General features: G+C 34.9%; 1 protein-coding gene across 4 annotated transcripts in view; it reads right to left on the reverse strand.

The window, feature by feature from the left end:
- The window catches only part of WDPCP (WD repeat containing planar cell polarity effector), a 261553-nt gene that overhangs the window by 187957 nt on the left and 50931 nt on the right, over nt 1-22665 (reverse strand). For all 4 annotated transcript variants that reach the window (XM_028154524.2, XM_054727870.1, XM_054727868.1 and 1 more), the window contains exons 2-4: nt 6560-6644; nt 1490-1537; nt 620-670 (exon numbers count right to left, since the gene is read on the reverse strand). In XM_028154524.2, the coding sequence (XP_028010325.2) occupies nt 620-670; nt 1490-1537; nt 6560-6620 (160 nt within the window). In that variant the 5' untranslated portion in view covers nt 6621-6644. The remainder of the gene's footprint in view (nt 1-619; nt 671-1489; nt 1538-6559; nt 6645-22665) is intronic.

A 22665-nucleotide genomic window follows, 5' to 3' on the forward strand; every position in this document is an offset into this window, starting at 1 on the left:
ATATAGAGCATATGTGCAAATTTTAAAACCTGTTACAGCTCCTAATAGAGTATTTTTAAAAATTAAATATGAACTTGACCATTTAAAACAAGAGAACAAGTAGGATTTTCAGAGCCACCTATATTCCAAACAAAATGTAAATTATCTTTAAGCCATTAAAACCATACTATATTGTAGCGATATTAAATTAACATATTTAAATATTTTAGAACAGAAAACTAGAGAGAATAAAATGCTAATACTGCTCATTACAAATCTTATTTTCTTATAATAGGTAAAACAATGATTTAAGCAGAGCACAAATAATAGAATGTTATCAGAATTTAAGCACATTTATTTTAAGTATATTAAATAATATAAATATTAAGAAAGTTTACATAAACATACAAAAACTGGATAGAGATTGCAATGGTCTAAATTAGAAATTCCTAACAAATACAATTCTTACTCATTTGTTTATATGGCTAAAGAATGAGAATTTATAATTATAAGAAATTTAGAAGGAATATAACATTTCCTACTTGTACAGAAAGCTTAAAATATTTGTTAAACTGAATCTTCAGGGATATTAAAATTCCAGTCTTATAATTATTCCATAAAGTATATAAAGTAAGCTTACATTCTGCCAGTTTCTGCTTTGCTTCTAAGTTACCATGCTCTGTCGCTGATACTGTGGTAGGAGAGTTGGAAAGAAGAAAAAAAAAAAGTAGAAATTCTTTTTTTTTTAACACTTTGTATTTTTATATGCACATATATAATGTATTATCACACACATTGTTGAGATTAATAAGTTATGCTCAACTTTTTAAAAGGCAGTTGAAAAATTGCCATAATTTAGATGCTTTTATTTCATGGAGGCATTTCCTAAATTTGCAGTGAAAAGGCTTATGTAGCACAACAGGTGGGCCAATATCCTGAGCTTGCAATCTCATCAGATATGGAAGGGAGCTGCAACCGAGCCCAGAACAGAAGCTGTTTCAGTCTGTCATCAGAACCATGAAGTCAGCCTATTAACGCCAAGCTCAGCACAGAAGAAGCCCACACAAACCCACTTCAACAGAGACCAAAACAGGAAGTAACTCTAGCTAGAAAGACCTTTTGGCCCATCAAAAACTTCTGGGATTAACAGGATTAATCAGATAAAGAAAATTGATCATTCACACAGAAATGCCTATTTCAGATACCAGGTGAGGATCCGGCAGGCCAGCACAGTGGAGCCATGCATTCACAATGCCCTCTACTGGGACACTGATAAATAAATGAGACTGGGCTGTCCAGTTATCAGTCTGATCAGCAGTAAAATGAAAATTTTCATGTTCTTCTATAGCATTTTCTCAATATTGTTTTATTTTATATAGAACAGATATCAACCTCGGCATTTTTCTAAAGAACTGAAGTGACTTTTCTTAATTCTATAATCTATTAATGGTATTACATAGTTTAGGATATTTTGTTTATAAGAATTAGTTGAGTAGAGCGGATACTTTACCTGGTTGATCTTTCTTGTCATAATACTGGTATATCCCAATATCTCTATCTACAGAAAGGAAGAAATAACATTAGATTATGGTAAAAAGTTCTGGAGAATAAGAAGCCAACCAGACGATATGGCAGGGTGGGAGTGAGTCTAGGCCGGGAGAAGGACAAAAGCGGTCTCTTTATGTTACTAGAAATAAAGTAATTTGAAAGTATCTAGACATGGGTTCATGTATTATAGGGATACTGGAAAGTTTACCAATCTAATTAGAAAACATTTACACAAAACTAAAATGGCACGAGGAAAAGAGTAGTAAAGAACTGCAATCAAGGAAGACCACCCTTTCTCTGTCACACTTCCTCTGATATTTTTCACAGGGTGCTACCCCAAGGGAACTGCCACTAAGCAATGCTAAATGAAATCCGTGGATGGAAGAAAATGCCCTAACTCTTGGATTCTGAGCTGTGCTTTCTTTTCTCTTATTTAACTCAAGTCTGGTAGGGTGTTTAGTGGGGAAGCTGTAGGAAAGAAAGAGAGGATTAGAGTAAGGTGTGGACAAATTATCTGAAGCTGTTTAGACTTAAAGAAAAACCTTCCAAACCCATTCAAAGTCGGATGTTCTGCCGAGGCTACAAAAGAAGCAAAGCTAGGTTTTCTTAGATGCTGAGAGTGATTTAATCAAGGAAATCTGTTCTTACAATTTAATTACCGAAGAACAAAATAACTGTGTCCATTTTCTTACTATCTATGAATAGTGAAATATTTTTCTTTGAAGTAATATTTGTTTCCTTCCATGCAAAATAATTCTAGCTACTAAGACAAGGACAGAACTGTTTCCAACGAAGTGGAAGGGAAGCAGTGCAGGCTGCCCCCTAGTGACCGACTGCTCCAAACTTTCTCAATTTGAACGATGAAACTTCAAAAAAAATATATTACAGCTATATATTTGTATATAGTTTTCAAAATAGCCAATCATGAATACTTACTGAAGCTATATTTTATTCGTTATGCTATTAATTTGGAATATAGTTTTAAAGAATTAAATTCATTTCTACTAGACTGAAAATATCTAATAAGGCGTTATTGGGAAAGGTCCTGGGTAGGGATCCTGAGGTATTAGTAATATTCTCTTTTTTCCCCTATTGCTTATGGCTTGATTTTAAAAAAATATGTTCCCTGACCTGGAATTGAATTGGTGACCTCCTGGTGCATGGGACGATGCTTAACCAACTGAGTCACACCGGCAGGACTGTAACTATTCTTTAAAAAGAAGTGATATATATATATATATATATATATATATATATATATATATATATATATATATATATGTATATATGTGTATATATATATATTCAATAACCTATAGATATAATTTTTGTCTTATAGATATTAATTTTCAGTGATTAATGCCTTAATATATATACATTTCTGAAATTTTAAATCTTAATGAAAATGTACTGTTTGATATTTTGACATTCTCCAGAAAATGTTCATAAAGCAAAACATGTTATTAGTTATTATATTTATTATTATTAATAAAGCCACCAGAATTGTAATCTGGTTGGAATCTTTTCATATATATATTTTTTAATTGATTTTTTTAGAGAGAAAAGAAGAGAAGGGAGAAAGAGAGAGAAACATTGATGTGATAGCCAAACATCTATCAGCTGCCTGCTACCCACCCCCTACCAGAATCAAGCCCAGAACCCGGGCATGGGCCCTGACCAGGAATTGAACTAGCAACCTTCAGTGCATGAGACAACAGCCAACCAACTGAGCCACACCAGCAAGGGCTCTAGCTGGAATCTTAAATTGAAGTATTTTCTTCTCTGATCATAATTGCCTACTTTTTTCATCTCTCTTGCTCCCTTACTTTCATATAGTTAGCTTTTATGCTTCTTTGAGATCAATCACTTAATCCCTTCATTTTCTCCTGGTCCATCGGCCCTTTCAATCTACAAATTCACTTTCTTAGTCTAGAAATATTTCTTTGGTAATTTCCTCCCCTCCTTTTTGTTGCTTTTCATGGAGTTAGTATTAGTTGAATTTAGAGTTTCCTAGGTTGAATAGCTAACATTCTCTTTCCTATTTATTATCTTTGTTTTTTTGTCACAGCATTCATTTCATTTTTCTAACACATGTATATTTCAACTTAATTATGTTTTCTTAATTATATGTTCATTGGATAAACTTGGAGGGGAAAAAATAAAAAAAAGTTCAATGTGCTATCTTTCCATTCTTCAGAGACAGCCACTAATAACATTTGCTGTCTCTCCTTAGAGTTTTTTTCTGTATGTATTTTATTGCTAAAGTGCTATAATGAAAATACCATTGTAACATTTTTGTTTTACAATTACTAAATTACTGGGTAAATAAACACTTATAAATAATGTTAAAAAATAAAATATAACCCTGGCCAGGTGGTTCAGTTGGTTGTAGCATCCTCCTGTACACTAAAAAGGTGAGGGTTCGATTCCCAGCCAAGGCACATACCTAGGTTGTGAGTTCAATTCCCGGTTGGACTGCATATGGAAGGCAACTGATCAAAGCAATTGATCAATGTTTCTCTCTCTCTCTCTCTCTCTCTCTCTCTCTCTCTCTCTCTTTTCCTCTCTCTCAAATCAATAAAAACATATTCTCGGGTGAGGATTTAAAAAATGATAAAAATAATAAAATACAAAATAAACATGATTAAAAATATACACAAACCAGGAAAGAACAATACCTTTTAAGCCTTCTGTGTGCCCTTTTCTATTTCATCCCACTCCCTCTCTTCTCAGAACTATACTAAAATTTTGTGTTTATAATCCTAACTTTCTTTATAGTACTACCATATATATTTGTCTCCTGAAATAAGTCACCATTTAATTTTGCCTGTTGTTTTTAAACTTCCTCTAAATGCTATCATATTATAGGAACTCTTCTGCAACTTATTTTTAAATTCATTTGCCTAATATTGCATTTCTGACATTCATCTATACTGTTGCATGCAGTTGAAATTCATTCACTTTCTCTGTTGCATAAATGTATTTATCCATTCTCCTGCTGATTGACATTTGGGTTGTTTCTAATTTCCTGAATTATAAACAGTAATACTGTAAACATTTTTGTAAAAACCTCCTGGTGCACAAGTGTCAGGACTTTAGCTAGGGTATATGCCTAGGAGTCGAATTATTAGTCAATAGGTGACGTACTCTTTCAACTGTACTAGAAAATGCCAAATTGTTTCCTAAGGTGGTTGGACCAAATTATACTTTCACCAGCAGTGAGATAAGCTCACTTTCGTTCTTTGATGTGTGTTTTTTCTATTTTCTAATAAGCTTTCTTTTACTCTTTTGAGTTTTACATTTTTTTCTGCTACATATCTTTTAATTCCCAAGATATGAGTATAACTTTCCAGTGTTTTCTGAAGCTTCTTCATATTGTTGCTTGCTGTTCATATTTAAAAATGAGTCACAGAAAGCTGATTAGAAGCTCTGTGTACAGGAACAGGGCTTGCCAACTGGTGGGCTTCACTGATGAGCCAGGAACCCCGGTGCTTCAGTGGAGGATCCCATCATCAAATGTCCTTGTGGACAGTCTTCTCTCTGGGACCATGCAGTCACTCCAGAATGGATTCCCTGGAGCTCCTCCTTTCTTGGGAAATGTCTGATGGCTGCGACATTCTCAGAACCAGGTGGGATTAAGAGGACCTGACCCATCAGTATGTAGGCTTTCATCTCATCCCTGCCTTCAGTTCAGCACCTCTCCCTAGCTTCTTCCACTGGGGCTGGGATCCAAGTTTAAAGCCTCCCTCATTAAGGATTTCCACTACTTCTCAAGCAGACTTTTAAGTCCCTTGGTTGTCACCCTCATACCACATCCCCATCTTTTACAGTATCTGGCTCCTCAAATTTCTGTATCTTTCTAGAGTTTTGAAAAACAGACTGGCTGTCACTGGAATTCTGCTCTGTAGACACTCGATATTTAGATTTTTAAGCTTTGCTAATTCCTCCATCCCATCTTCCAAAAATCAACTGCAATTGTCGCCTTTCCTATTCTTAGTCTTTGTGGGTTTATGTCTTCTTTATTTTAATTTAATCCATTTTCCCTCATTTTAGAATTTGGGGAGGAAACAAATGTGTGTTAAATCCACCTGTTTAACTGGAAGTTCTATCCTTAATATTTTAAGCAAGGCAAAAAATGAAATTAAAATGACATTCATCTGTAATTGTATGTTTGATATAAAGAAATGATATTTTAAGACCCAGAGTCATAGAAGCATGAACAGACTCTTGAACCTCAGAAGGAAGGCAGGGGGGGGGGGTGGGAAGAGATCAATCAATGAGAACTTGTATGCATATATGCATAACCCATGGACACAGACAGTGGGGTGGTGAAGTCCTGGGGCCCGGGCTGGAGGAGGCCGGGGGAGGATGGGTATGGGCTGGAAGAGGTTAATGGGGGGAAAAGGAGGACCTATGTAATACTTTCAACAATAAAGATTAAAAAAAAAAAGAAATGATACTTTATAAAGTAAAGCCATATACATAAAACTGTCCTCTAAAATTCAAGAGTTGCTTTGGGTAATCAAAGAAAAAAAAAGATTTTGTAAAACATGTTCCTTAATGATATAAACTTTATTTTATAATACTAATAAGCATTGTTAGAACACACTTCTATTACTCACCCCCCCACAAAAAATGTGAAAAGAATATGAATATAATTAATTGTATGTCTTAGCTATATGTTTGAAATATTACTTTCATATTAAATAGAAATGCCTTTACCATTAGTTAGCCTGAAAATATTTATGAATCAGTCATTATGAACAATTCCAGCAAAAATTGAACATGTATGTATCATAAGAGGAAAAACATATTAGGCCAATAAAATTAATTTTCACAACAGAAAATCTAACTCAAGCTGAAAAAATAAGCAGAGTAACTAAAAGAAATTATTTTCCATTAGCCAATTTTTCATTAAGAAAAAATAATGCAACTCCAGCTGGATAATCTAGGCTCTAATCTTTATTAGTATTTATTTATAATGTTGTAACTTATATTTGAAAAATATTGAAATTAATTCGAGCTCATTTACCCCCAATGTGTAAGGTATTCTTCAAAGACCACAGGTGCAATTCAGTCAAGCAGAAAGACATCTGATAGCAGAAGGAATCTCTGTCCTGTTTAAAAAATAATTAAAAGGATGTGTCAATTAATTATCTCTGATTGCCAATAAAACCAAGATCCCTAGAAATAACAGGATCATTTCCCACTACTGATATTTGAGATATGGTTCATTAAAATAAACACTTTATATATCCTTGGTTAGCCATCCAGGAATAAACTCTAGAAAAAGGAAAAAATACACTTATTTTCCTAGATTTACTACTGTCATCAGATTGTGGTAAGAAGAATATATATTTGAGTTTGCAATGATGTGTGGTTTTGAAGAGTTTGAGTGTATTTAAAATTATTTCGTGTTTAAGCATTTTAAAAAACATTTTTTAAGGAAAGAAAACATTGGTTAGGTAGTTATTAAGTACAAACATATTTTGTGGTGTATTTTTAATGTACAAAGCAAATATTTACTCTCTCTCACATACAAATGGGCTAATTAAAATAAAAATTGCAAGGTAAATGGAATATAGTTACTATTATAAGAAACACATTTACTTAGAAGTAAACTATGTGAAACCATGTTAGTATTCAGGTTAGTTTGTTATTCTACTCCAACTCCATTAAAAAAAAAAAAAGTACATCCTGTATTTCCTCCCAGTTTTACTAGCAGGGGTTAGTGATGAGTATTACTGCTAACATTTTTAAAAAAATATTTTTTATTGATTTTTTACAGAGAGGAAGGGAGAGGGATAGAGAGCTAGAAACATCGGTGAGAAACTTTGATGAGCTGCCTCCTGCACACTTCCTACTGGGGATGTGCCCGCAACCAAGGTACATGCCTTTGACCGGAATCGAACCTGGGACCTTTCAGTCTGCAGACCGACGCTCTATCCACTGAGCCAAACTAGTTAGGGCTGCTAATGTTTTTTTAAAATCAAGTAGAACCTAATTAATTTTAACTGATTGGAAGAAGATGAATCTGAATCAGAAAAAAGTCAACATTTTATAAATATTTTTAAAAATTTTATATAACTTTCAAATATCTGCTTGGAGATATATCTAATACCATACTCTATGTATACTGTACTACATATTAGAAATTCATATAGTAAACTACCAGCACTTTCTTTTTGGATTTCATAAAAGAATTGTTCTTTCCAATAAACTTCTGAATAACAAAAGCAGCTTAAAAATATTTTAAGACATCTTTTAGATGGAAAAATAAAATCTCAGCTTTTTTAACATTAGGAGTGACTAAAAATATTTCCCATGCTATTCATGTGGGTGATAATACAAAATAACTTTAGACACAGTACAAAATTCTTAGACCTTCCTTCACCTTTACATTTGACTTCAATGCCTTTATATAATCATCAAGAAACATGCAGTTCAACTAATAAGACACTGTGCTAATTATTAAAACGGCAGAGTGAGCAATGTAGCAGCATAAAAGAAGGACCTGAGCCTGCCTGAAACAGCAGGCCTCTAAGAAAGCTACAGAGAAGTTGTAAAATGTTAGCAGAAGCTCAAAGAAATATAGGATTCCACCAATTAAATGATGATGATAACAACAGATAATACTAAGTACCTACCTCATGATAAGCATTATTCTATACATTTGTTATTTAATCCTCATAGCTACTCATTTAATCCTCATTGCTACTCTTTGAAGTGCCATTATCCTATATAATAAAAGTGTAATAAGCTAAGTGTCTGACCCATCAGTTGACCATTTGGTTGACCACTAGACCAGCAGCTATGACGTGCACTGACCACCAGGGGGCAGACGCGCTGACCAGGTTAGCTTGCTGCTGGGGTCTGGCCAATCAGGACTGGGCGAGAGAGCCGGACATGCCCTGGAGCCCTCCCGCCAGCTGGCCAATCTCCCGCGGTCCCTCCTCAGCCAGCTGGCCCGCATTGGCCCTGATCGGGACTGCGCAAGACGGCCCCGATTACCGGCTAGCCGAGGGACCCCACGCGTGCATGAATTCGTGCACCAGGCTTCTAGTTACTTCTATAAGGAGGAAAACGAAGCACAGATAGGTCACATAGCCAGCAGGTAGTGGAGACAGTCTAAAGATGCATGATTAAAAGTGACAGACTAATTAAGCTGAAAAGGGTAGAAAGGAAACAGGCTATAATAATAGTAAATTCTGGATTGATCTGAATTCACTCTTTTCCTTATATGGAAGTGCCATAAAAAGTTAGAGATGAAACAAAGAATCTTTCAATCCCTAGATCTGCCTGACTCTAACCAAAAGCTAGCTGCCACGGCACACAGGCAGTCAATAACAGAGCTAGTGGACTGTATTACTATGAAAGAGGACACAGTTCCTTCTCAGAAAGAAACAGGGGAAAAGAGATATTAAGCAAATTATGAGTTTTTCAATTTAATTGAGTATTATTACCTTTCAGAGTTGTCACCTTAGAAGTGACTCTAGTGAGGCTGCTGTTACTCAAAATATTTGCAAAGCTGTGTTCTTTGGAAATTCTTTCATTAGTTTCATGGGGCTCATTTCATAATGACTAAATTATAGTTATACTTTGTTTTTAAACTAACATACCTCCTGTATTTTGACTATGTAAACTGCACCCTTTTCATTGGGATGGGTAAGGTCTGGAATGTTTATTTAAATAATCAATTAATTAATTAAATATTTCTTTTTCTTTTTTTTTTAAAGCTTAATGTGTAGACTCTAGATTCTAATTGCCTGGTTTCTTATTCTAACTTCTTGGCTTACTAGCTAACTTGGATAAATTACTTAACTTCTCCATTTCTAGGTTCTCCCTACCTCAGGACTGTATTGTGGGTACCATTATTCAGTTACCTTATTGTTGCCATTGTTGATGCTACTCAATATGTCTAGCACGTGCACATTCATATGGAAAAAACAAAAAAAGTATTAAATATGATCTCTCACTTTATATAGTTATTTCACAAGATGAAATGAAATGAATGAATACTAAGTATAATAGGGGTTTTATGAAGGAAAAACATCTGAATGTAAAGAAGTTTCTACATAAAAGGAAGTATTTGAATTAGGCCATGTAAATGGGTTAATATTTCAATGGGATAGGGAAGAAAGGAAGTGATGAAACAGGTGCATACTTCCTCTGATATTGAGCATCAAAGTCACAACTTCTAGACTATACTTGAAAATAAAAACTCATGCTACTACTCAAATGTAATGTTTATTAAAATGTCTATAATTAGAATTTATGGCAATTTTGGCAAAGACAAGGTTGAAGTTTAGTTATCAGTAGCTATATAAAAAGATTTTTATCACACAAATTAAATATAGATAAAATTTTATAACTGAAACCAAAAGGGCAATACCTTTACTTACTCTTCAACAGAAGACTGCATTTGAAATGTTATTTTTCAGTTTAATTCAATAATAAATAATCTGTCAAAACTTTTCCTGATGACAGAAATGAAGAATGGAATAAAATTTCCTTGGTAATCCACACTGGCTATTTCTAAGAGGCAGGAATGCTTTTAACTAAAATACCAATAAGCCCACTATTCATATCTTTACTAAGTTTTAAATTCCTAAACTACTCAGAAATCATGTTGTTTGAGTGGAAATAAGCAAAATGAGGTCTATGGAGAGCTTCTTATGTCAAGTGCAAAGCCCTTAACCCTTTGCATTTGGATATAATGGGAAATTCTGAGAATGGTACAGTGTAGAGTCTATAATCTGGACATAAGTCTATAAGTCTTCCAGTTTAGCACCTAAAAATTCATGTCTGATTCCAATGAGGGTGGGAAGACAGAAAAATGTATACTGGTAAGCTAGTTTTCAAAATGTTCTGACGTACAAACAACACTGCTCTAGTTCCCACTAGAAAATAAAGGACAAAAAGGTGAGAAAGATGTTCTACTTTATAAAGAACCCCCATGTGGCCCCACAGGGAACATTTGTAGAAGTGGGGATAAGTGACTGCAGGGGTGGTGCCCTGCAGAAAGTAAGCAGGACTGTAGCCCTTCAGATTAGTGGACTCATTGAGGTGATGGTACCCAGACAAAATGGTATCCACACCCAGCTAGAGTAGACAGAGTGGCCAAGGAGTAATCCACATACCAGGCGACAATCATTAGCTGATAACGCAGGCCTAACGAGTAGTAGGTACGGCAAGTGAGAAAATGGCAATGTCCAATAATGATCGGGCTTATTTATGAACATGTGACAACCCCTGTGGACTCCACAAAATATGTGTAATTAAGGAGAAGGCTTTGCAGGGATCATGCATTATCAGAGGGCAAAAGACAAATCAAGTATGGATTATTCATCCTTCTTTTTCCATGAATGTCAAATATCTGCTAGTAAGACCATATAAAATTAAAGAGAACTGATAGAGTAAATAAAACAAATTTGCAAAAATCTGTAATAATAACTAGATGGACATGGTGGGAGGGAACCAAATCAATATCCTGTTTAGTCCTCAAGACGTCTTGCTGTCTCCACAGTGTGCCGTTTTTTCGAAAGATGCAGACCTTTAAACATCTATTTTACTCAAGAATGCCAGTGGTTGAAAAGAATTTCCTTGTTTAAAAATTCTGCCTGAAGGAAGTAGTCAAGACTGAACTCGTATTATTCAAATATTGTATTAGTGCATAAATAGTTGTTTTGGAAGGGGGAAGAATTTCAGAAGAATGCTGGATTCTGCATTTTGGGAGAGGGGTATGAAAAAGGGAGCGCCAAACAAAGTAAGTTGAGAAATGCTGCCCTACTCAGTGCTCTTGTGCATTTCTCTGGGGATAAAACCCAATGTACTTGACTTGGAACTGAACAAAAGTAGCTATATTGGATGGAAATGAATGAAAGAATGAATTGATTAAAAATACAGCAAACTGTCTTAATATTGAATAGGGAAAAGAATTATCCAAATGAAAAGAATAGCAGATGGAAGAACCTAAACAAATAAAAATTGCCCATAATTTGGCTGGCCGGTTAGCTCAGTTGGTTAGAGCGTGGTGCTAATAAAAATTGCCCATAATTTTTCATTTATTTTAAAATCTTTGTAACATTTGGAACTTTCTGTTACTTTAATTTTATAAGGTATTGATTACAGTCTCAGATGTCTCAGAAGGTCATTCTGAAACCAAACTTCAGTCTCGAATAGAGAATAAGAAGCATGATTTAAATTGAGCATGAACTAAATTTAGATTGTCTTTGTTCTTTTGTGTGTGGGGGCAGTTGAGGGGGGTAATCTATGATAGCCCAAATTTTCAGGACAGAGATGAGAGGATCCTAGAAAGCCCATTACAATAAATTATTATTTATTTGACTTAAGAATAATTGTTACCATATAAACTAAATTTTAAGAAAGTAACATGCAAAATAGAAACAGCTGTACTTGTTATACTTTTGATAACCTTTTAAAAATAAAAACTATGTTTTAGAGATAAAGATTATCTTGTCACTAAATAAGTCTGCAAAATACTTGCTTTTCTTGGTTTCTGAAGTCAGCTATTTTGATTGCTTTGGGAAGAACTGAAAGCTTGAGGGCAAATAAGACCCTAATGTAAAACATGATGGGAAGAAAGAATTAACAAAGAGAAGACATTGGTGCAGTTTAACAAAGATAAATGACATTATGGCGCCAACATGACATTTAAGATGAAGGTGTATTAACAAAATGCCTCAAACAGCCTAAGGAACTATCTTGGGCATGAATTTAGAACATATACTTGCTATTTATTATTAAGAGATATTCTGAGGAACATCTATTCATCGATTCAAAATGTACAAAAATAAAGACAACTAAAGAGCAGGAATTTAACATAAACCCCTGGCTAGTTGTGTTAGGTATTCCAGTTATCATTAGATAATTTTCAAATTAAACACAGTATATTCCCCATAATATTTTATCTAATGCTATCAACATAAAATTATATTAATACCTGTAAAGCATATGCATGAATGTATTTAATCTACATTATATTATTAGAACTAAAAACATTGACATAGTCAACATTAAACAAAATAAGTAATTATAAAATTCATGGAAAGGACAAAGGAGTCTCAAAATAAAGAGACTTCAAGCTTGGCCCTGGCTGGGTGAGCATCGTCCCATACACCAAAAGGCTGCAGGTTTCATTCCAGTCAGGACACATACCTAGGTTGTGGGTTCCATCTCTGGTCTGGGATTGTATGAGAGGCAACTGATCGATGTCTCTGTCCCACATCGATGTTTCTCTCTCTCTCCTCCCCTTCCTTTCTCTCTAAAATCAATTAAAAACCTATATTCAGATGAGCGTTAAAATAAATGAATGAAAGAAAGAGGGAGGGAAGGATGAAGGAAAATTGATTTTAAAGGGGGGGGGAGAGAGAGAGAGAGAGAGAGAGAGAGAGAGACAGACAGACAGACAGACAGACAGACAGACAGACACACTCTTCAAGTTTGGATTGAACCAATTATAACAGAAGACTTAAGTATTAGGAACACTGGGTCATTTGGACCTGAGAGTTCTATATCTAAATATTAATTAAATATCACACATACTTTGAGCATTTTAGGTATATGACATTTTACCACGAGTCATAGATACAAAGACTTATAAAGCAGAGTCTCTACTATCAAATACCTGTAATCTAGTGCAGCAGATAACATAATCACAAAAAACAATATGGAGTTTGTGTAAGTGCTAATTTAGCAACATAAACAAAGGGCTATGGGCGCTCCATAGATGTTCTAGTTTGATTATAAAGAAATGTTCTTAGAAAGTAGAGAGCATTTTGATAGAGGGAAAGATAAAAAGGAGAGAACAATTTACAAAAGCATAAATTGGACAGAAAGATGCAAGGATTATTCGAGAAAAAATAAGCAATTGGTTTGGTGCACAAACGGAAGAGATAAATCAGGGCCACACTAAGGAAGCCTCTGAATGGCAAACTTAGGAATTAAGATTTGATATCCATTAGGTAGCTAACTGAGGAATAATGAAAAGTGTCTGGTCTGGTAAAGTATTTTAGGAAGGGTAATCAACAGAGGAGAATTATTGTTTGAAGATTAACTGTGTGGGTGGGAATATTAGAGGAGGGAGGAATATTTGATACAAGTGACCAGTTAGAAATGGAATAAGTAACAGATAACACCAATATTCCTTAACAAAGACTTGAATTGGGATGGTGGCAGATGGAATGTAAATAAAGAAACAGATTTAAGTGATCTTGTGAAGAAAGGATCAACAGCATATGAGGACTGATGAATAGTGGAAGTGAGGGCAAAGGAAGAATCTGGAGAAACCACCACGGGATGGGGATCTGATTACTGCACAGATAGTGACCCTTGCTGTGAACATGGCTGCACTGAGTAGACATGCCTCCATCATCATGTGCCAGGTAAAAGGGGTCCAGTGCATTCTGTTCACAATGACTGCCTCATTTATTCAACGCACACACCTCAATTTTCCTAGCACCGGACCTGGCTGTTAGTCTCCTTTATACTTTAGCCTTCCCCCTCAGTTTGTAATTCTGTCTCCTTCTCTTCCTTAGACTTCGCTTCAACTTCTTCACCGTCCCAAAGGACTCACAAATACCATTTTTCTTGGCCACACCTGGTTCCCAGGAACCTCTTACTCATAGCTGTTCCCACCTGGTGTATTCACGTTTCAAGGACCGCACTTGACTTAAAACACACTTAGAAGTAGGTTAATCTAGAAGAGGAACAAGTTTTGCTAATGTCAGTAAGTTGAATATTAGAAACAGTGGGAATTAAAGGTATAAGTGTAGATATGGGTAGAAAATATTAAGCTGGTAGCTAGAAATACAGGAAAGAGGCCTGGATCACATAAAAACTACTGTGGGATTTTCTAAATAGAAAGAAAAGTTAAAACCACTAAATAAGGTCCAAGAAGAACATTTAAGTCAAGAGTAGATATTTTTGTAATTCTCCAACAAGGAGAAAATGAAAAAGCCAGATTGAAGAGAAAATAATATATGTGTGCTTTAAGTTATAAGGATCAAACTTGTTTCCAAATTTTAATGTAGAGATGACCTCGATATGGTTTAATGAGAAGTTATGTTTTATGGGGGACACGGACATTAAGTCTTCTAAAGTAGGTGTGGTTCTATTGCTCTGAATGCTGGGCTCCGAGCCAAAAATTTCTTAATTCTAATCCTGCTGTGACAAATTTACTCCAAATCATTTAACCTTTGCCTCAATTTCCCCACTTGCAAAAGGGATAATAATATTGACCTACATTTGTAAGAATGCTGTAAGTATTAATTAATGTTGTATAATGCTTTGAAGATGAAAAGTGCTGAACATTATTAGTGGGTGTTGCACAACTAATTGCCTCTAATGCTGAAAAGTTTATCCTTTAATTTTATTCAAACAGCAGTTATCAAATAAGTGTCCTAGCTTCCTTAGTGACATTTATCTTCAAATACGATTTTTAAATTATTATTTTAAATATATAGGGCAGGGCAAAAGTAAGTTTACAGTTGTGAGTATGCAAAACAGTTTATTCTTACATTATCATTTATTAATTATTATATTACTTTTCATCTAAATAACTGTATTAGATCTTTTCTATATTTTATCATAAGTATTATATCATAGCATATCAAGTTCTAGATCAGTTCAGAAGCCTGGAACACCTAACCTAAACGTTAAGTGTAAATATCTGGGACATATTTAATAATGCTCACCCACTGTGAGTTTTCAATAAATGCTAAAAGGTAATACCTTAATTTATAAAATTTTAGATTTAACAAATAGCACTCAGCAATTAAACAGTAGAAGCAAAATGCAAAAGCACAAAACAGTATGTTAAAAATACTTTATCATGTCCTCGTTCTTAAAGAAGCTATAGAACCTAAAAGTACAAAAAAAAAAAAAAATGGAGAACTTTTAAAATCCATTAGACACTATGACATTTTGTTTCTTCTTGGGTTTTCAAATTGATAGTAATGCATGCTTTTTGTTTAAAAAAATGCAAAAAAATATGGAAGTGCTGAGTGTTAAAATGAACATGTTCTCCTCCCTATCATCCTCCCCACTCTGAAGGGAGCCACGGCCCACGCAGCACGGCCTGTGTCCTTCCATAAATTGATGAACTTAGGGTATGTCTACATCCATACTGACTTGGTTTGTATTTTGTAAAGACAGGATTTTACTATACATACAATTTGCTTTTTTTAATTTATTATTGAACACCATAGCATGGATATTCTCCCTCTTAGTATATACAGATTTACCTCATTGTTCTTAAATAACTGCAATGGATAGTGATCGTAATTTAACCATTCCCTAAATGGGAAACACTGTTTCTACTTTTTGCCTTACAAATACTACTACTACTATGAAAATATATGTGCACACCTTACGTTTTGATAGATACTGTCAAATTGGCCTCCAAGATTGTACCAATTTACAAGTCCACCAATCACGTCGCTGCCCATTTCCTTATGACCTCAGTAAGATGGAGTTTTACCAAAGTTTTAATCTTTGACAATCTTGTGGTAGGTAAAATAATGGATCCTTTTAGTTTTAAGTTCCATTTTCCGTTCATTAAAAAGATCAAACATGTTTTCATGTATTTTTTTTGCAATTGTGCACTATAAATGACAATTGTGCACTATAAATGACATTTTTCTAGCTTTTGCCCATCTTTTTATTGAGTTCTTTATCGCTTTCTTTGTATATGAGTATTAATCCTGTTATATACGTTGGGCATATTTAGTCCTTTGTAATTTTTCAACTTTACAAATGAAGAAAATAAGGTAATGTAGAATTCACTCTTTTAAAATTGGGAATAATTTAACAGGAAGCTCTTTGAACTCAATTCAGTGAGTGCTGTGCAAAGTGCCATAGCCAGAGGATGGTTCTTCATAGCTGCTAAAAATTGGTCCGACGATGCTATTTCTAGATGAAGCAAAGGCAGTAGATTCCTATGTCACAACAAAACTTGTGCATGATTCTAATTAAAAAGCGGTTGGAAGAAATTCTGTGCCTAGAAAAAATAGCAGAAGTCCCTTCACTTTCCCAAAATAAATTGTGGCAAAAATCTTGATAGATCTCCTGTTATACTTAAATTTGGAAAATATTTCTCTAGGGCATTGTACAACTGTTTAATTTACTTAGTTAAATAGATCTTGTCAATTTAACATTTCCCCTACTGCAAGCAGTTTTGACATTTAGACAATGTATCAATGGCTTCTTCCCTGTGGCCTGTTTCCTCCTCTTCCTTCTACTCATTACATGCAACAAATTAAATTTCACTAATATTTAAAGATCAGTGTCGACCTTTGCATGGCCGTTTTCTAGGTTCCTGTTAATACAAACATCTTGTTTGCTGATGCTCATTTTAAATATTTTGCTGCACACAATTTCCAATATTCCTAAGAGACTTATATCTAGTTGATGTGCATTTTTCCCATGACCTTGCAAAATAATTGCAATGGCTTATAGAAGGCATTTTAGAAAGTAAAATATGCTTGCATAATTAATAATATTAACAACAATAAAATAATCTTTGCTTACCACCACCTCCAACACATGTACCCACCTTTCTGATCTTAAAAATATATAAACTTAATTGTTTTTACATGACATATCTCAATCACAACAATAAAAAGACAAGGAAAATAAAAATGTTGGCAATATGATCATGATATCAATTCTAGGTTTTAATTCCATAAGTATACTTTCATGCTACACTTGAATAGACAGAAAGAAATGTGATTTTAAAGAAAAAATAAACTGAATTTCAGGAATAATTCCTAAAGAGCTGAGTTACAGACAAGAGAACACTGACATGTTCTTATCTAAACTAATGCTATCTGCCAAAATAATTTGTCAATTTAGAGTTACTGTTTTAAAAAGTATATAAATCAAAGACTGTTGCAAAGTGAGCGAGAATAAAAAAGATAGAGATCCTTTCTCTTCAAACAGGAAAGACAGTGAAAAATTCTGAAGTAGCCTGCAGCTATACCACCTCAACCTTGTCAGATTTCACTTGTCAACTCTCTGATGACAGATTGCCACCCCACTCTAAAAAACCAACCCTAGTAACTGCTGAAAGAAATGGCTTCTTATAAAAAGGGGAATATCTCATGCAACTTGATAGTTGTATACTTGAAAATCCTTTTTTCCCCAAATGAAACCTGAAAAACTTTTTTCTTTAGCTTTTTATCAAAACTCAGGAGCTAAAGACCTCTCCCACTCTGGGGAAGTAAAAAGAGGATAACATTTTTAAAAACCTATTAAATGAACTTCATTATTTCATTTAATCCTCACAGTAACCTTCTGAAATTATATACTAAATTGTGTGTATTTGCATATATATATATATATATATATATATATATATATATATATAGTGTGTGTGTGTGTGTGTGTGTGAAGTATTTTTTTGATGCAGGGAGTAATTTCTCCAAGAAGTTCATTTGCTTCCCTGGTCCGCATCCCCAAATGAAATCTGATAGATTCTAACCCTCTTTCATACAGATATGAAAACTGAGGTCCAGGGAAGGAAGTTCAGTCAGCTTGTTAGTGGGACAGTGGGGACTAGAATTCCTCTCCACAGATGAGCTGTGCAGTGCTCTTTCTACTCTACCTCCCTCCGCCTAAGCGCTGTGCTCAATGGAGCCTTGTAGTTAAGCTACTGCTTCAGCCCGAGGTGAGTGTCAGTGCAGGCCTGTGTAATTAATCCACGGCGAAAGACGGAGATGGAGCTTATATTCTCGCTAACTTTATTTTGCTTAGCAAGCTCTTGGAAGAAGTTACTTGAATGACTAAGGATTATTTTTAATTAATACATCAATATTTTGTAAATAAACTGATGTACTTAAAACATCTGATTAAAAGTAGGATTTCTTAAATACTAAAGAATCTTCAAAGTATTTGTCTAGCAAACTTCATAGATAATATAAAAACAGCTCCAACATGAATTATGTTTTATGGCTATTAAATAAATGTCTTCCTTTTAAATTATTACATTTTATCAGAAAAGCTTTCTCTCTACTTTCACTACCCTTATTTCATAGTAGCTCTCATTAAGTTCTCATACCCTCAGTCCCTATGACAAATTCTTAATAAAATGCAAACCCTAAATACTCACAGTTTGAGAATTCTGTAGTGAATCCTTTTATATTGTGATTGATTTTCCTTCATACTCTTTCTTCCCGATTGTTTTTTTTTCCCACCTTTACTAATGGTTTGGCAGAGTTATCACTTACATAATACTTTTATTATTTTGTTTCAGTGGCTGAATGAAGAACCAAAGTGGTAACTCGGGAAAATAAAGCCTTTTCTTATTGAAATGAAGGCTTGTGAATAACCACTAAGGTCCCCTGAGAAGGGATCAATTTCACTTTAATATATTTAACACAGGCATACATCATCACAGCTTAAAATGTTAGTAATTCCCCAATGCAGTAGGAAATTATTACCTGATATTTAAATATCAGTAGACTAAAACAAGATCCTAGATTATGTTTTACCCCAAAGCCCATACAAATGGATTAATAAAAAAATGTTTCCTATGTTTTCAAACTTCACTGATATTAAGCTATGCAGTAAATAGGATAAATGTATTTGAAAATATGTGGCAAATGATAATAGTTCAATAAATGTCAGTTTCCTTTTCCTGAATATTCAATAACCATAAAAGAGGCCTATTTCAATAATACAAAAGGAAAACTATTCTAATTATTTTAGCATTTCACCGGGTATCATTTCATCTTCTATTTTTAGTTTGGTTCAACCTACATTTGCTAGCATCTACAAAGTACCAGCCATCGAACCAGGTATTCAGCAATATGAAAGAAAAAAAGACAAGCAGTATTTGCACTTGAAGGGGTCATAACTTAGTAGGGGATGCAGTGGTAGGAGAAGAACAAGAAACACAATTACATCATCATATGGAAAATAAATTAGAATCATGTCCAAGAAAGTACAGGGAAGAGAGTTTATTAATTCTAGAATCTGACACAATTTCAATCCCAAAAGCAGAAATTATATAGAGTCATGTGTCAGTTAACAATGGGGATATATTCTAAGAAATGCATTGTTAGGCGATTTCATCATTGTGGGAACATCACTGAGTGCAGGCTGTATGGAACAGCCTATTGCTCCTAGGCTATAAACCTGTACATAATGTTATTGTACTGAGTACTGTAGGTACTTGTAACACAATGATATTTGTGTATCTACACACAGAAAAGGTATTGTAATATGATATAAAAGATAAAATATGGCACACCTGTATAGGGCACTTACCATGAATGGAGCCTGCAGAACTGGAAGTTGCTCTGAGTGAGTCAGTGAGTAGTGAGTGAAGGTGAAGGTCTAGTACATTACTGTACACTACTGAGATTTTATAAATACTGTACACTTAGACTACCCTAAGCTTAATTATCAGGCCCAGCCGGCATGGCTCAGTGGTTGAGCATCAGCCTATGGACCAGTAGATCACAGTTCAATTCTTGGTCAAGACATATGCCCAGGTTGCAGGCTCAATCCCCTGAGTCGGGTGTGTAGGAGGCAGCCGATCAAGGATTCTTTCTCTCTATCTCTCTCTCTCTCTACCTTCCTCTCTGAAATCAATTAAAAAAATTAAATAAATAAATAAATAAACAGTATTTTTCTTTCTTCAAAAAATAAATTAACCTTAGCTTACTAGAACTTTTTTGCTTTATAAACTTTTTAAATGTTTAGACTTTTGTAATAACAGTTTAAAACACATTTTATAGCTGTATGAAAATATTTTTCTTTATATACTTATTCTTTATATATTTATATACTTAAAAATATTATGAAAATATTTTTCTTTATATACTTATTATAAGTATATAAAGAAAAATATTTTCATACAGCTATAAAATGTGTTTTAAACTGTTATTACAAAAGTCATAATATAAGCTTTTTATTTTTTTATATTTTTATAAAATTTTTTAAAAATATTTTTATATTTTTATATTTTTATATTTATATATTTTAAAAAATATAAGCTTATTTTTATTTTTTTAATGTTCTACTTTTTATTAAGAACATACACACGCCTAGGCTTACACAGGGTCAGGATAATCGCATCACTACCTTGCACCTCCACATCTTGAGCAGATGCAGGGAGCTGTCATCTATAACAGTACCTTCTTCTGGAACACCCCCTGAAGGACCTGCCTGAGGCTCTTCTTGAGAAGGTGTCACTCTCCTTAGGAATATGGCCATGGTGGTTGGCTGGTTTCTTTTTTTCATCAAATATTTGCTTTTAAGCAGATAAAGCCCCATAAACATTCTTCTCTATTAATGAAAACCTTCTGCTGTTGGGGTCCACATTTTTAAACTTTTTAAGGAGCTTGCTGAGGTCTCCAAAAGCTGCTGCTAAACCCTGCACTGTGAATTTCCTTGGAGGGGTTCTTCTTTTGCTCTGCAGTTTCCTTTTCTCCTGCTTCTTCTTCAGCTCTGTGCTCCTGTTTCAGTTCCAAAAACTCCGTATTATTCAATTCCTCAGGAATCACTGATAGGGGTACAAGGATAGAATAAAAATATGATTTTTATTTTTCTCCTCCTTCCTCTTTTCTTTGCCTCCGTTTTGCTAACAGAATGTGTAAATAATTGATTAATTATTTGTATGTTTAACCTTGCCTGATTCTGACTAAGAATTTGTTGCAGTTCTCAGATGACCAGGCAAGAACAAAGAGACTTCTAACCCAGCCCTGAACTTAAACGCCTTGCCACCAGGAATGCGGAAGCTGACCGATTGGGTTTGAGAAGCACTGGATGACGCACACCCAATCGCCGATTGACCGGTTTCATAAGGCTGACCATCCTGCATACATTCATCAAGACCTAACACCCCCACAGGGGCTCCATTTCCAGGACCACAAATCACCAGAACCCCCTTTGTACTCCTTACCCACATTCCCTTTCCCCAATTCCCCTAGATAAACTTACTCCTAACAAGCTTAAGGGGGAAGGTGGATGTTACGGTTTTTGCCCGCCACCTTCCTAGATTTCCTGCATCTGATATTATTAAACACACACTTACAATCCAATCCCTGTCTCTGCTTTCTGGCAGGGTGGTGACAGGCAGCACGAGCCCTGGACTCGGTTGATCTCCAGTTACATCACCTCTAGGAGCTCTTCAATGTCATTCTCATCCACACCCAAGTTAAAGTTGTTTGCCATCTCAATCACTGCCTGTTGATTTTTACAACCTTCTCACCCTTGGCAAATCCTTTGAAGCCATGGACAAACCTCTTGAGTATCTTCTTTCAGATGCCGTTCATACACTTCTTGGTGACATCATCCCAAGCCCAAACAATGTTCTTGATGCTGTAATCCTTCCAGAACTGTGTTTTCTCAGTGCCTTCCTCAGTTGCAGCAATAGCCTGAGCTAATGTCTTCCCTAGATACTAAGCTTTAAAACCTGTTATAATTCCTTGATCTATCAAGGAGAATCCAAGAAATGGTGTCTGGAAGGAGAAACACCACTTTGATATTGGGATAAAGAATAGTAATAAGAAGAGGATGTATGGGAACATTATCAACAAGAAGCAAAATCTTGAAAGGTATGTTACTCTTCAAATAGTACTTCTCCATTTTGCTGGGAGAGCAATTCAGGAGGACGTTTTGGAAGAGGAGCTGGGCATCCATGACTTCTTATGGCTCCTGTGGTACATGGGAGCAGGCGCACCATTGATGTGCTTATAGGCCCTGCGCTCTCCCGTTGCCAGATCACAGAGGGTTTCCGTTTACAGCCTGCAACACTGCCCCCACACATGACTGTCATCCTGTCCTTAAAACCTTGAAACCCGACATTGACGCGGCCTCCTTATGGATAAAGTCCTTTCAGGCATCTGTTTCCAGAATAGGGAGGTTTCATCCATCTTGAATATTTGCTCTAGCAAGTAGTTTTCCTCCACAATCAAGCTTATCTGGAGTTTCCAAAAATTCTTCAGCTGCCTTCATATCAGCACTCAAACATAGACTCACCACTCACTTTCACACTGTGTAATGAATAGCGATTCTTGAATCATTTAAACCACCCAGAGCCAGCAGTAAATTCAACATGTAGTCCAGCCTTTCCTTCCAACATCGCAAACATTTTTCCCCTTTGGCTTGTCA

The sequence above is a fragment of the Eptesicus fuscus genome, chromosome 16, assembly GCF_027574615.1.
Source record: "Eptesicus fuscus isolate TK198812 chromosome 16, DD_ASM_mEF_20220401, whole genome shotgun sequence".
Lineage (NCBI taxonomy): Eukaryota > Metazoa > Chordata > Mammalia > Chiroptera > Vespertilionidae > Eptesicus > Eptesicus fuscus.